At 37.6% G+C, this 13943-nt stretch overlaps 1 protein-coding gene across 2 annotated transcripts in view; it reads left to right on the top strand.

Annotated features, from left to right (window-relative positions):
• PREPL (prolyl endopeptidase like) overlaps nt 1–13943 on the top strand; it is a 246159-nt gene that overhangs the window by 132241 nt on the left and 99975 nt on the right. For both annotated transcript variants that reach the window (XM_053712270.1, XM_053712269.1), the window contains exons 5-6: nt 1497–1682; nt 8251–8454. In XM_053712270.1, coding sequence (XP_053568245.1) covers nt 1497–1682; nt 8251–8454 — 390 coding nt within the window. The remainder of the gene's footprint in view (nt 1–1496; nt 1683–8250; nt 8455–13943) is intronic.

Raw genomic sequence — 13943 nt, forward strand, 5'->3', positions numbered from 1 at the left:
GTTACCTATATGGCATACGTGAACTAATGCCCTCTCGTGGTGAAAAAAAATTCAAAATGCATTCAGATAGGAGGCGGCCTTCAAGGGCTAAGAAATTAGCATATGAGCTTACCTAGGTTTAGCTTTCAACTAAGAATACCTAGAGAACAAAGCAAAATGAATGATAAAAGTAAATTGGAAAGTTGTTTAAAATTACATGCGCTATCTGAATCCGTTTTTTAATAGACTGTCCCTTTAATAAAATGGTTAACAAAATGTAAAAGAGATTAAGGAAATAATCAATAAGACACTTGTATGTTTTCCAAGTTTGTCTAATTTACAGTTTTATCATATTTGAAAACAGTTGCCCCATACAACAGTGAGAATTTTAGGGGAAGGGATTGTTGACTGTAATTTAAGAGGACATTATGTACAAGGTATGACAATCAGGCACAGTAAGAGGTTTATATATGTAGAGGTCTAATGTTTGCTGTTGTCTCTTCATTCCCCAGTAGGTTTACAGTTCATGAGAAACAATAGTGTGCCTATAGCACCCTAGTGTCTCAGTCTGTAGGTTTTGGACAGCTTGCACTTTAGCATTTATGATCATTTAAGTGGTTTAAACTAAATATGATTATTGACATACATTGCAATAGAAAGGGGGTTCTAACACCTATGGTAACTATGTGACCTAGTAGTTGACATATGGAAAGGTTTAGAGGTCATTGGGTGATCCAATCACTGTTGTCTGTTGGTTTTCTTCTGTATTGCTCATTATTCTGGTCAATATTGGTATTTATTCTTGGAATAATTATGCCACTCCTTAATTGTACAAGCAATGAAAAATATTCCAATTCAATATGTCCAGTAAAATGTAGGTTGTTGACATTTGTCTGAGAAATTAAAGAGATGAGTAATTTATATACCTGTGTGTAGAAAAAGAGCAGCAAACCACAAGAAGTGAACTCTGATCCTCCACAATGTTTGCATGTAGAGGTTTATTTCCTTGCTCCATGCTTGAAGTGCTGATGCATAGAAGCTTAATTAGCCCTTTGCTGTTGTCCAGGCACATTAACACTGACTCAGACAACAGCACCTTTGATTTTCAGAGGTGCTAGAGGGTTTACCTCCTTTGATGCTGGACTCAAAACTCTGATGGTGCAGTAGAGACAAGAGTTGCACTTTGGGAACACAGTATTTCCAGCAGTGGTTTAGTATATAAGGATCACAATACCCCTGTATTCAAGATAAAATGGGTAGATTTTATATAAACAGTTTTTGAATATGAGACTTTGAGACTGGAGCTCAGTCTCAAGCAGCTGGCTCTGACCCCCCCCCCCCTCCCCCATTTGAGGAGTAATTCATAATTGATGATGCAAAGGTTTTGGGTTCTTTTTTTTAGGGGGGGGGTAAGATTACTGCATATAATGCTCTTCTCAAAATAATTCATAATTTATTATATATTTTTGTTTGTTTCCTTTTTTTTTATTATTAACACAACATTTTGACTTCTCCAGCTAATGAAGACACCTATTTCATCTAAAATTGGACAATGGGAAGTTGTCTATAAGGTTAAAGATAATACAAAACTTGTTGACCTGGAGATTTTAAAAGACTACTGCATCATGCTTCTGAAGCAACATACTCTTCTTTATTTGGAAGTAGTTTCACTTTGTAATGAGACAATAAGTCAGTCCATCAAGGTAGGTTTGTTTAATACGTCCATATCTTGTTTTATAATTACTGTGGCAGCTGTATGTCTAAATTGTTTGTTCTGTGTTGTTTTGGGTTTACTTTTTTAAACAAATAAATGTCATAACCATATATTTTCCTATATTCAAAGGTCTTTATAGTTCTATTATTTTCTTAGTCATTATGGTCACAGAGCTGATGTTCCAACTGAGTAGGACCTAAACAAAAGGAATGCATTTAGGATACAACTGCAAATGTCTATACCCTAATCTATCACTGTAGCCCAGGGGAGCATACTACCATTACCCCTACTTAGTGTATGTCCCTTGAAACACTCAGATAAACATGATCTCTTTCTCTTATTTTAATACGTATTCAAGCAATGATGAATAGTTGTATTTTTTTACAATTTTTGCTTGACATTTGAGATCATCATCTTCACCCAAAAATGAATGGGGAGAAAATCTCAATCTAATGATTAATTTACTATTATTTAGGGAAAAAAGTGTGAAAATATATCTTTCTTCTATAAAGGTAAGACGAGTCCACGGATTCATCCTTTACTTGTGGGATATTATCCTCCTGCTAACAGGAAGTGGCAAAGAGCACCACAGCAGAGCTGTCTATATAGCTCCTCCCTTAGCTCCACCCCCCATTCATTCTCTTTGCCTACTCTAAGTACTAGGAAGGGTAAAGTGGAAGAGGTGATAAAATATTAGTTTTTAATTTCTTCAAGCAAGAGTTTGTTATTTTAAATGGTACCGGTGTGTACTATTTACTCTCAGGCAGCAGATGGATGAAGACTGCTGCCTGGAGGATGATGATCTTAGCATTTGTAACTAAGATCCAGTGCTGTTCCCACAGAGGCTGAGGAGTACAGGAAACTTCAGTGTGAGGAACGTTTTCATGCTATGCAGCAGTGAGGTATGTTCAGTCATATTTTTCTGGAGAGACTGTGTATTTCAGAAAGGCTGACATTATACCCAGGAGGGTAAGGGTAAGCAGTAATCCTAGAGCTAATAAGAAGGGCATTACTAGGCTTGCATAAGGGGCCAATTACAAATATGGTTGACACTGAGTTGTAAATGTTTGTGGGCAAACTTTTTATGTTTGTGGGCAAACTTTTTATGATCTGGGAGTGCTTTAACGTTTTGTGGGCAATAACGTTTTGGGCAACTTTATTGAGGGCACACATGGCTTAATTTCTGGGTCTCAGAACCCACATGGCTAGTTATAACCGCTCTGGTGCGGTTCTTTGAGGCTGTGGAGACATCGAGTGAGATGGGCGGGGCCAATTTTCGCGCCTCAGATGCGCAGTTAGTTTCTCGCAGCAATCTCTAACTCCTGAGTGCCCTGGTGGATGTTTTGGGCCAAATTGAAGCTTTAACCCCACATTTACTATGCCTGAGGGCAGGTAGGGCCACAGCAGGGCTGTGGCAAGGTGCTGAGGGTGTTTTTTCCGGATCTGGGCCTATTTTCAATCCGGTTTGCACATTAAAGGGTTAAATGTTAAAATACCTTGTGGGGCAATCTTAACTACATATATTGTGTCTGCTTACAACATTTTGAAAAATTTGGGGCATGTTTAGGCTGTTTTGCAGAACGTGTATGCTTTTTTTCTCTTTAAGGCGCAGTACCGTTTTTTAAGATTGTTATTTTTTTTCACTAAATAAAGTGTTTTCATGCTTGTTTGTAGTCATTACTAGCCTGTTCAACATGTCTGACATTGAGGAAAGTCAATGTTCAATATGTTTAGAAGCCATTGTGGAACCTCCACTTAGAATGTGTCCCTCATGCACTAAAAGGTCAATAAATTGTAAAGAACATATTTTAGCTACTAAAAGTATGTCGCAGGATGATTCTCAGTCAGAAGGGAATCCGGTTATGCCATCTAATTCTCCCCAAGTGTCACAACCGTTAACGCCCGCACAAGCGACGCCAAGTACTTCTAGTGCGTCTAATTCTTTCACCCTGCAAGATATGGCCGCAGTTATGAATACTACCCTCACAGAGGTTTTATCTACGCTGCCTGGGTTGCACGGGAAGCGCAGTAGGTCTGGTGTGAGAACAAACACTGAGCCCTCTGACGCTTTATTAGCCAAATCCGATGTACCTTAACAATGTTCTGAAGTGAGGGATTTGCTGGCTGAGGGAGAGATTTCTGATTCAGGAAATATGTTCCCTCAGACAGACTCAGATATGACGGCTTTTAAATTTAAACTAGAACACCTCCGCTTATTGCTCAGGGAGGTTTTAGCGACTCTGGATGATTGTTACCCTATTGTGGTTCCAGAGAAATTGTTTAAAATGGACAGATTCTTAGACGTTCCTGCCTACACTGATGTTTTTCCGGTCCCTAAGAGGATTTCGGAAATTGTTACTAAGGAGTGGGATAGACCAGGTATTCCATTCGCTCCCCCTCCTACTTTTAAGAAAATGTTTCCCATATCAGACGCCATGCGGGACTCATGGCAGACGGTCCCTAAGGTGGAGGGAGCTATTTCTACCCTGGCTAAGCGTACAACTATACCTATTGAGGACAGTTGTGCTTTCAAAGATCCTATGGATAAAAAATTAGAGGCTCTCCTGAAGAAAATATTTGTTCATCAAGGTTTTCTTCTCCAACCTTTAGCGTGCATTGGTCCTGTAACTACTGCAGCGTCCTTTTGGTTCGAGGCTCCGGAAGAGTCTCTTCAGGTTGAGACCCCATTAGATGATATTCTGGATAGAATTAGGGCTCTCAAGCTAGCTAATTCTTTCATTACAGATGCCGCTTTTCAACTGGCTAAATTGGCAGCGAAGAATTCCGTTTTTGCCATTTTAACGCGTAGAGCGTTATGGCTTAAGTCCTGGTCTGCTGATGTGTCATCAAAGGCTAAGCTTTTAGCCATCCCTTTCAAGGGTAAGACCCTATTCGGGTCTGAACTGAAAGAGATCATTTCAGACATCACTGGAGGGACAGGCCATGGCCTTCCTCAGGATACGACGAATAAGATGAGGACCAAACAAAATAATTTCTTTCGAAACTTCAAAGGTGGTCCCTCTACCTCTTCCCCTGCCGCAAAGCAGGAGGGGAATTTTGCTCAATCCAAGTCAGTCTGGAGACCTAACCAGACTTGGAACAAAGGTAAACAGGCCAAGAAGCCCGCTGCTGCCACCAAGACAGCATGAAGGGGTAGCCCCCGATCCGGGACCGGATCTAGTAGGGGGCAGACTTTCTTCGCTCAGGCTTGGGCAAGAGACGTTGAGGACTCCTGGGTTTTAGAAATAATAACCCAGGGGTATCTTCTAGATTTCACAGATTCTCCCACAAGGGGGAGATTCCATCTTTCTCAATTGTCTGTAAACCAGACAAAAAGAGAGGCGTTCTTACACTGTGTAGAAGACCTATATACCTATAGGCTCTCCTCCCGATAAATATTCTAGAACTGAGAGCGATATTCAACGCACTTCAGGCGTGGCCTCAGCTGGCATCAGCCAGATTCATAAGATTCCAGTCGGACAATATCACAACTGTAGCATATATCAATCATCAGGGGGGAACAAAGAGTTCTCTAGCGATGATAGAGGTTACCAAAATAATTTGATGGGCAGAGACTCACTCTTGCCATCTATCAGCAATATATATCCCAGGGGTGGAGAACTGGGAAGCGGATTTTCTAAGTCGTCAGACTTTTCATCCGGGGGAGTGGGAACTCCATCCGGAGGTGTTTGCACAATTGATTCAGCAAAGGGGCACACCACAATTGGATCTGATGGCGTCTCGTCAGAACGCCAAACTTCCTCGTTACGGGTCCAGGTCAAGGGACCCTCAGGCAGTACTGATAGATGCTCTAGCAGTACCCTGGTCGTTCAACCTGGCTTATGTGTTTCCACCATTTCCTCTCCTTCCTCGTTTGATTGCCAGAATCAAACAGGAGAGAGCTTCTATGTTTTTGATGGCACCTGCGTGGCCACTCTGCCACTGAGACAGGACCTTCTGATTCAAGGTCCGTTCCAGCATCCAAATCTAGTTTCTCTGCGGCTGACTGCTTGGAGATTGAACACTTGATCTTATCCAAGCGGGGTTTCTCTGAGTCGGTCATAGATACCTTGATTCAGGCTCGAGAGCCTGTCACCAGGAAAATTTATCATAAGATATGGCGTAAATATCTTTATTGGTGCGAATCCAAAGGCTACTCATGGAGTAAGATCAGGATTCCTAGGATTTTGTCCTTTCTCCAAGAAGGATTGGAGAAGGGGCTATCAGCTAGTTCCTTAAAGGGATAGATATCTGCTTTATCAATTCTACTGCACAAACGTCTGGCAGATGTTCCAGACGTTCAGTCGTTCTGTCAGGCTTTAGTTAGAATCAATCCTGTGTTTAAACCTGTTGCTCCGCCATGGAGTTTGAATTTAGTTCTTAAAGTTCTTCAAGGGGTTCCGTTTGAACCTATGCATTCCATAGATATTAAGCTTCTATCTTGGAAAGTTCTGTTTTTAGTTGCTATCTCTTCAGCTCAAAGAGTTTCTGAACTATCTGCATTGCAATGCGACTCGCCTTATCTTGTTTTCCATGCTGATAAGGTGGTTTTGCGTACCAAACCTGGATTCCTTCCTAAGATTGTTACTAATAAGAATATTAATCAGGAAATTGTTGTTCGTTCTCTGTGTTCTAATTCTTCCTCTAAGAAGGAGCGTCGCACAAATTGGACGTGGTTCGTGCTTTAAAGTTTTACTTGCAAGCGACCAAAGATTTCCGTCAAACATCTTCTTTGTTTGTTGTCTATTCTGGAAAACGTAGAGGTCAAAAAGCTACGGCTACCTCTCTTGCCTTTTGGCTGCAAAGCATCATCCGTTTGGCATACGAGACTGCTGGACAGCAGCCTCCTGAAAGGATTACAGCTCACTCTACTAGAGCGGTGGCTTCCACAATGGGCTTTTAAAAATGATGCTTCTGTTGAACAGATTTGTAAGGCTGCAACTTGGTCTACGCTTCATACCTTTTCCAAATTTTACAAATTTGATACCTTTGCTTCTTCGGAGGCTATTTTTGGGAGAAAAGTTCTTCAAACAGTGGTGCCTTCTGTTTAACCATCTGTCTTGTCCCTCCCGTTCATCCGTGTCCTGTAACTTTGGTATTGTATCCCACAAGTAAAGGATGAATCCATGGACTCGTCTTACCTTTATAGAATAAAAGTAAATTTATGCTTATCTAATAAATTGATTTCTTCTATGGTAAGATGAGCCCACGGCCCGCCCTGTCATTTTAAGACAGATTATATTTTTTTTATTTAAACTTCAGTCACCTCTGCACCTTGTAGTTTCTCCTTTTTCTTCCTGTACCTTTGGTCGAATGACTGGGGGGTGGAGCTAAGGGAGGAGCTATATAGACAGCTCTGCTGTGGTGCTCTTTGCCACTTCCTGTTAGCAGGAGGATAATATCCCACAAGTAAAGGATGAATCCGTGGACTCGTCTTAACATAGAAGAAATCAATTTATCAGGTAAGCATAAATTAACTTTTTTATAAAAGCATTTTTACTTTGTATTCAAAAGAACCATTAAATATAGTTGAACTGAATACCAAAACAAGGCAAAATATTTTAATTTGAATTTCAAAGGAGCATTGGATTTTTTTTCTCAGAAATTTCTGTTTCTATCCCTATATCATGTGACAGCCATCAACCAATCACAGGCTAATATACACTGTAAACTCTTGCACATGCTCAGAAGGAACTGGTGCCTCAGATAAGGTGTACAAATAGAAAAAAATGTGCACAATTTGATAATGGAAATACATTGAAGAGTTTTTTTGAAACTGCATGCTCTACCGGACTAATTCAAGTTTATATTTGACATTCATATCACTTTAACTCCTGCAAATAAGATGTTAGATCAGTCGGCAGTTGCAGAGGTACAGTCATGTATAAAAAAGGGTATCATTTGTTTTTTTTTTATGAAAATGTAATTTTCCTTTTTATAAATCAATGGTAAGACTCCAATCTAGAACATGCAGTACAGTTTTGGGCACCAGTTTATAAGAAGGATATATTAGAACTGGAAAAAGTACAGAGCAGCGTGACAAAATTGATCATGGAAATTGAAGATTTACAATACAAAGAAAGGATGGAATTATTATTATACTGGAAAAGAGGCAAGGAGATATGATTACATTATACAAATATATACAGGGCCAATGTAAGCAATTGTCAGCTGACCTGTTTATTAAAGGGACAGTCTACTTGACAATTTGTATTGTTTAAGAAGATAGATAATGCCTTTAACTACCCATTTTCCAACTTTGCAAAACCAGCATTGTTATATTAATACATTTTATAACTTCTAAACCTGTAAATTTCTGCTTGTTTCTAAGCCCCAGCAGGTCGCCTCTTATCTCGGTGCATTTTATTAGCTTTTCACAGCCGGACAATGCTAGTTCATGTGTGCCATGTGTTATTTGGGGATTTCATGCTTTCTCTGTCGTAAAGATCTTTGAATGATTTACATTTATTATACACATATTTTAAATTGGTAAACTTAAACTATACGAAATAGAGATTATTTGCTGAAAGTTTTGCAAAATCTCATTCTCTTACCAGCTACCAGACTGGGCCTGTGCATTTGAATTACAACATCATCTCGAATATGACACTGGCTCCTTCATATTCTACCTCACCTCTCCCATCCAACCACCAGTGTTGTTTGCTTATTCTTTCCTGGAGCACAGACTGTCTATAGATGCCAAACAACAGATTACAGATACTCAGGTTTATAAAATTAAACGTCTAGAAGCCAAAAGCAAGGTTTGTATTTATTTTACTTTATGTGTTTTTTGTTGTTTTACCTGAGAGCTGGTTTACACTTAATGCTTTATGTCTTAGTCTTAGAATAAATTAAACATTTTAGAAGACTTTAGAGATAAATGTGTTTCATTGTTCAACACATAGTGACATGCATCATTCCTTTAGTATCCTTTGTTTAAACATCACTTTTTTCATAAGAGCATATCTACATAGGTTTAGTCGTGTGCACATGTCCCTTTTATAGAAACTTATGAAACATCCAATTTAAAGCCACATTCAATAGCCAAAACAATAGCATATAAGGTACATGCTATTTAAACAATTTTTTTCTTGGATGAAATGTATCAATACAAGGAGACCATTGAGTGCTGTTTCTGCAATTTTCAGCATTGAATATATTTACCTTTTAGTAAAGTTAATTCTATAGAAGAAAAAACTAAGGGGACGCGCTACTAAGGAAACATGTGATGGTGTAAAAATCGTGATGTATCTGCTTAAATAGAAAATGGGTGTTGTGCAAATAAAGATATAAAATAAAAAATTGATTGATAAGCGAATTTACAACTTGGCTCAGTGTGTGGTAACACCAACCGCTATGGTGTGTTTAAGACAAAAAAATACTTTAAAAGTAGAAAAATATATATAAAAATAAACGTAAATATCAACATATAACAAAACACTTGTGCAATTTGGACATATAAATATGTATAAGTGTCCCAGTGTCCAGTGTACTTAAAAAGTCCAAAACTTATAAGAGAGTGAGTGGAAACAGACAATGGACAGTCCACTTCAAAATAAAGGATATGGTAACAATCAAGAGTTCGTGATAGAAAGGCTTGCTCCGCTTGTGTCCACGGTGTACTGGATCAATGAATCTGTGAGGATATAGAAGCAACAACGGGCGCCAACATAGTGTGAATCAGTTTACATCAGCTGAGAAATAAAGTATAAGAAATATACTCACAAGTGGAGTGGCACCTTAAATCAACAAGGTGCGTGCAGGCAGGCTGACATTCAAAACCAGCAGTCAGTACGCTGGAGGTCTCACCCGGGAAACCTATGGATTGATGGAGACAGGTGTGGCTTACGTCAGCTGTGGATCGTTTGAGAGGCCGGAATACCAGTGGAGAGGTGCAAACAACTGTGGATACTTTCTCCAGATGATCGTATTCGTGCAATCAGATTTAATCCCAAATGAAATGGTGATTGTCCAAATAAGGAAAAGTGTTCGATATCCAACCAAATATAAAATCAATAGGACATCAATATAAAATAGCAAAGAAACCGGGTCTGTATAAAAACAGAATATTTTATTTGCTACGCGTTTCTCAGTCCGTAAAGGACCGTTTCCTCAGGCATATACATAGGTGTTTCACAGGTGACTATTTATACCTGATAATGACCCGGAATCTAATCTGGAGGTCATCTCCAAACAATTGTACATTAAAAAATATATATTGTTAAAAACAAAGTAATAAAAGTGTCATATTGAGCATTGTTCGGAAATGATATACATGTCTTAAAAAGATGTATGAAAATTTTTTGCAAGTAACTATTTAAAAGCATGTTTGCACTAGTGTTGTGACCTGTAATAATGTTACTGAAAATGCATCACCCTAACTAATATGTTCAGTAAGTGATCATTTCACGAATAGGGTAGTTAGAAAATGGCATAATAACCATTCAAAAAAAAGAGAACAGCGCTTTTTTTGTCTTTAAAATATTTTAGGCTTCAATAAAGTTCTAGGTAGGGCTCGAACTCTTGACCCTATGTGTGCTAGGTTTGTGTTTATCTAAAAGAGCTAATCAAATGTAATGAAAAATTAGGTGATGTTGGTCTAGATATACCAAAAACATGCCAAAGTTATAGTATGAAAATAGATACCGAAAATTATACGGGTACCAATTCGTTGAACAATTATTATAGAGAGGCATCATGATTAGTTAAATGAATAGTATAATTGGTTAATATCATAAAAAACAATCCCCCAGAAAATAATTTGAGATTCAATAAATTTCCAGGTTGGGCTCAAACCCATGACCTTGTGTATACTAGGTTTGTACTTATCTAAAAGAGCTAATCGGAAGTAATAACAAATTGTGTGATGTTGGTCTCGATATACCAAAGACATACCAAAGTTATAGTAAGAAATAAAAGCAGAAAGCCATCATAGTACCAATTTGTTGAACAATTGTTATTGCATAGCAACATGACTTGTTGCAAGAAGCAAACATGGTAATGAATATTAGATAAATGTTATTGGATTCTGAATGAAACTAAAAACGTACTTCACTATGTATATTGTATGATAATTGTTAATAAAATAATATATTTGTGTATGCGGTATGGTGGTCGCAAGAGTGAGTAGGATTTAACAATGAAGATAAGTGGTAGTGATGGTGTTGTAGTTGGAAATAATATAGGTATGATGTAAAAAAAAAAAAATGATTAATGGTGAATTTTTCACCGGTTGTAGGGTGGACACGAACTCGTGTCCTTGTGTATGGCAAACCTACACTTGGTCTAATGGGCTATCTGTGAATGACAGATTATATAAGGATCTGGGTTTACTAGACTCTGAATTGGTGGGTCGGATCTTATGTTATTAAGGACTAATTGCAATGTTTGGTCTGATTCATTCTCTTTGTGTGTATGTACCTGAAATGATGTATGAGTAATACAGATGTGTTTATAAAACCGGTGCAGTCTATTGATGTATACAAAGTATAATATATAATAAATTCTCTGTATTTGATGATAATGTGAATAAATTTAAATGAAAGCTGCCAAATCAACATTGGCATTCAAACCCTGGGGATACAGTGTTTTGAGCTTGTGTATCCAATATGTTTCTAATTGTCTAAGTTTAATTAGACGATCGTAATCTGTCGAGGGGGATACATGATCTATTGGAATGATTTTGAAAATGTCTGATCTACCATCATGTATCATTTCACAATGATTAGGAACACTATGGTTAATTTTACTTTTCTTACAATTCTTGCAGTTGCGATAATGTTCACCCCAACGGGTGCGTATATTTCTAGTAGTACGTCCAATATATTGGACCCCACATACACAGTTTAAAAGATAAACAATGTACTTCGACTCGCAATTGAGACGATGTGAGATCCGGAAAGTGAGACCGGTGGTATTAGATTTAAATGTTTTTTGGGAACTGATAAATTTGCACATATTACATCCTCTCTTGCCACATTTATAAGAACCATATGATCTTAAAAAGTTCAGAGTTTTTTTCGGATTATTAAGAGAAGATTGGCAATGTTTGACCCTTTTACTTGGTGCTAATTTGTTCCTAAGGGTTGGTGCCCGTCTATAGACGATTTTTGGTCTTTCTTTAACTATATTTTTCAATAGAGGGTCCTTTTGGATAATGTTCCAATGTTTGTACAATATATTGCAAATTTTTTTGTGGTTACTGTTGTATTGTGTTATAAAAAGAGGTTCGCTATCTGCCTTAGCACTAGTGGGATCACTGGAATTAGTTGTTTTGTTTTCAAATTTGTTAAAAAAGAGATTTCTGTCTAGATCTCGTGCTCTATTAAGACAACGATCAAGTAGGTCTATAGGGTATCCCTTGTCAAGAAAACGTTGGTATAGAATCTTGCTTTGTGACTCAAAGGTGTTAATATCTGAGCAATTCCTCCGTATTCTTTGGAATTGACTGAAAGGGATATTTCTTTTCCACCATTAATCATTTTTTTTTTTTTTTTTTACATCATACCTATATTATTTCCAACTACAACACCATCACTACCACTTATCTTCATTGTTAAATCCTACTCACTCTTGCGACCACCATACCGCATACACAAATATATTATTTTATTAACAATTATCATACAATATACATAGTGAAGTACGTTTTTAGTTTCATTCAGAATCCAATAACATTTATCTAATATTCATTACCATGTTTGCTTCTTGCAACAAGTCATGTTGCTATGCAATAACAATTGTTCAACAAATTGGTACTATGATGGCTTTCTGCTTTTATTTCTTACTATAACTTTGGTATGTCTTTGGTATATCGAGACCAACATCACACAATTTGTTATTACTTCCGATTAGCTCTTTTAGATAAGTACAAACCTAGTATACACAAGGTCATGGGTTTGAGCCCAACCTGGAAATTTATTGAATCTCAAATTATTTTCTGGGGGATTGTTTTTTATGATATTAACCAATTATACTATTCATTTAACTAATCATGATGCCTCTCTATAATAATTGTTCAACGAATTGGTACCCGTATAATTTTCGGTATCTATTTTCATACTATAACTTTGGCATGTTTTTGGTATATCTAGACCAACATCACCTAATTTTTCATTACATTTGATTAGCTCTTTTAGATAAACACAAACCTAGCACACATAGGGTCAAGAGTTCGAGCCCTACCTAGAACTTTATTGAAGCCTAAAATATTTTAAAGACAAAAAAAGCGCTGTTCTCTTTTTTTTGAATGGTTATTATGCCATTTTCTAACTACCCTATTCGTGAAATGATCACTTACTGAACATATTAGTTAGGGTGATGCATTTTCAGTAACATTATTACAGGTCACAACACTAGTGCAAACATGCTTTTAAATAGTTACTTGCAAAAAATTTTCATACATCTTTTTAAGACATGTATATCATTTCCGAACAATGCTCAATATGACACTTTTATTACTTTGTTTTTAACAATATATATTTTTTAATGTACAATTGTTTGGAGATGACCTCCAGATTAGATTCCGGGTCATTATCAGGTATAAATAGTCACCTGTGAAACACCTATGTATATGCCTGAGGAAACGGTCCTTTACGGACTGAGAAACGCGTAGCAAATAAAATATTCTGTTTTTATACAGACCCGGTTTCTTTGCTATTTTATATTGATGTCCTATTGATTTTATATTTGGTTGGATATCGAACACTTTTCCTTATTTGGACAATCACCATTTCATTTGGGATTAAATCTGATTGCACGAATACGATCATCTGGAGAAAGTATCCACAGTTGTTTGCACCTCTCCACTGGTATTCCGGCCTCTCAAACGATCCACAGCTGACGTAAGCCACACCTGTCTCCATCAATCCATAGGTTTCCCGGGTGAGACCTCCAGCGTACTGACTGCTGGTTTTGAATGTCAGCCTGCCTGCACGCACCTTGTTGATTTAAGGTGCCACTCCACTTGTGAGTATATTTCTTATACTTTATTTCTCAGCTGATGTAAACTGATTCACACTATGTTGGCGCCCGTTGTTGCTTCTATATCCTCACATATTTACCTTTTAGCTACAAATTTCAGTCACAGCATCGCTTTAAAAAGACCACATGAAATGTATTGCTAAATTAAAGTGACATAAAACACTTTGGGCTAGATTACAAGTGGAGCGCTAACCAAAGCTCCTGCTCGAGCGTTAATTGCGCTAGAAGAAAGCTTTTTTGCACTTGTCCGGTTGCTCTTGTCTTTTTT

Source organism: Bombina bombina, chromosome 4 (genome assembly GCF_027579735.1).
Source record: "Bombina bombina isolate aBomBom1 chromosome 4, aBomBom1.pri, whole genome shotgun sequence".
Lineage (NCBI taxonomy): Eukaryota > Metazoa > Chordata > Amphibia > Anura > Bombinatoridae > Bombina > Bombina bombina.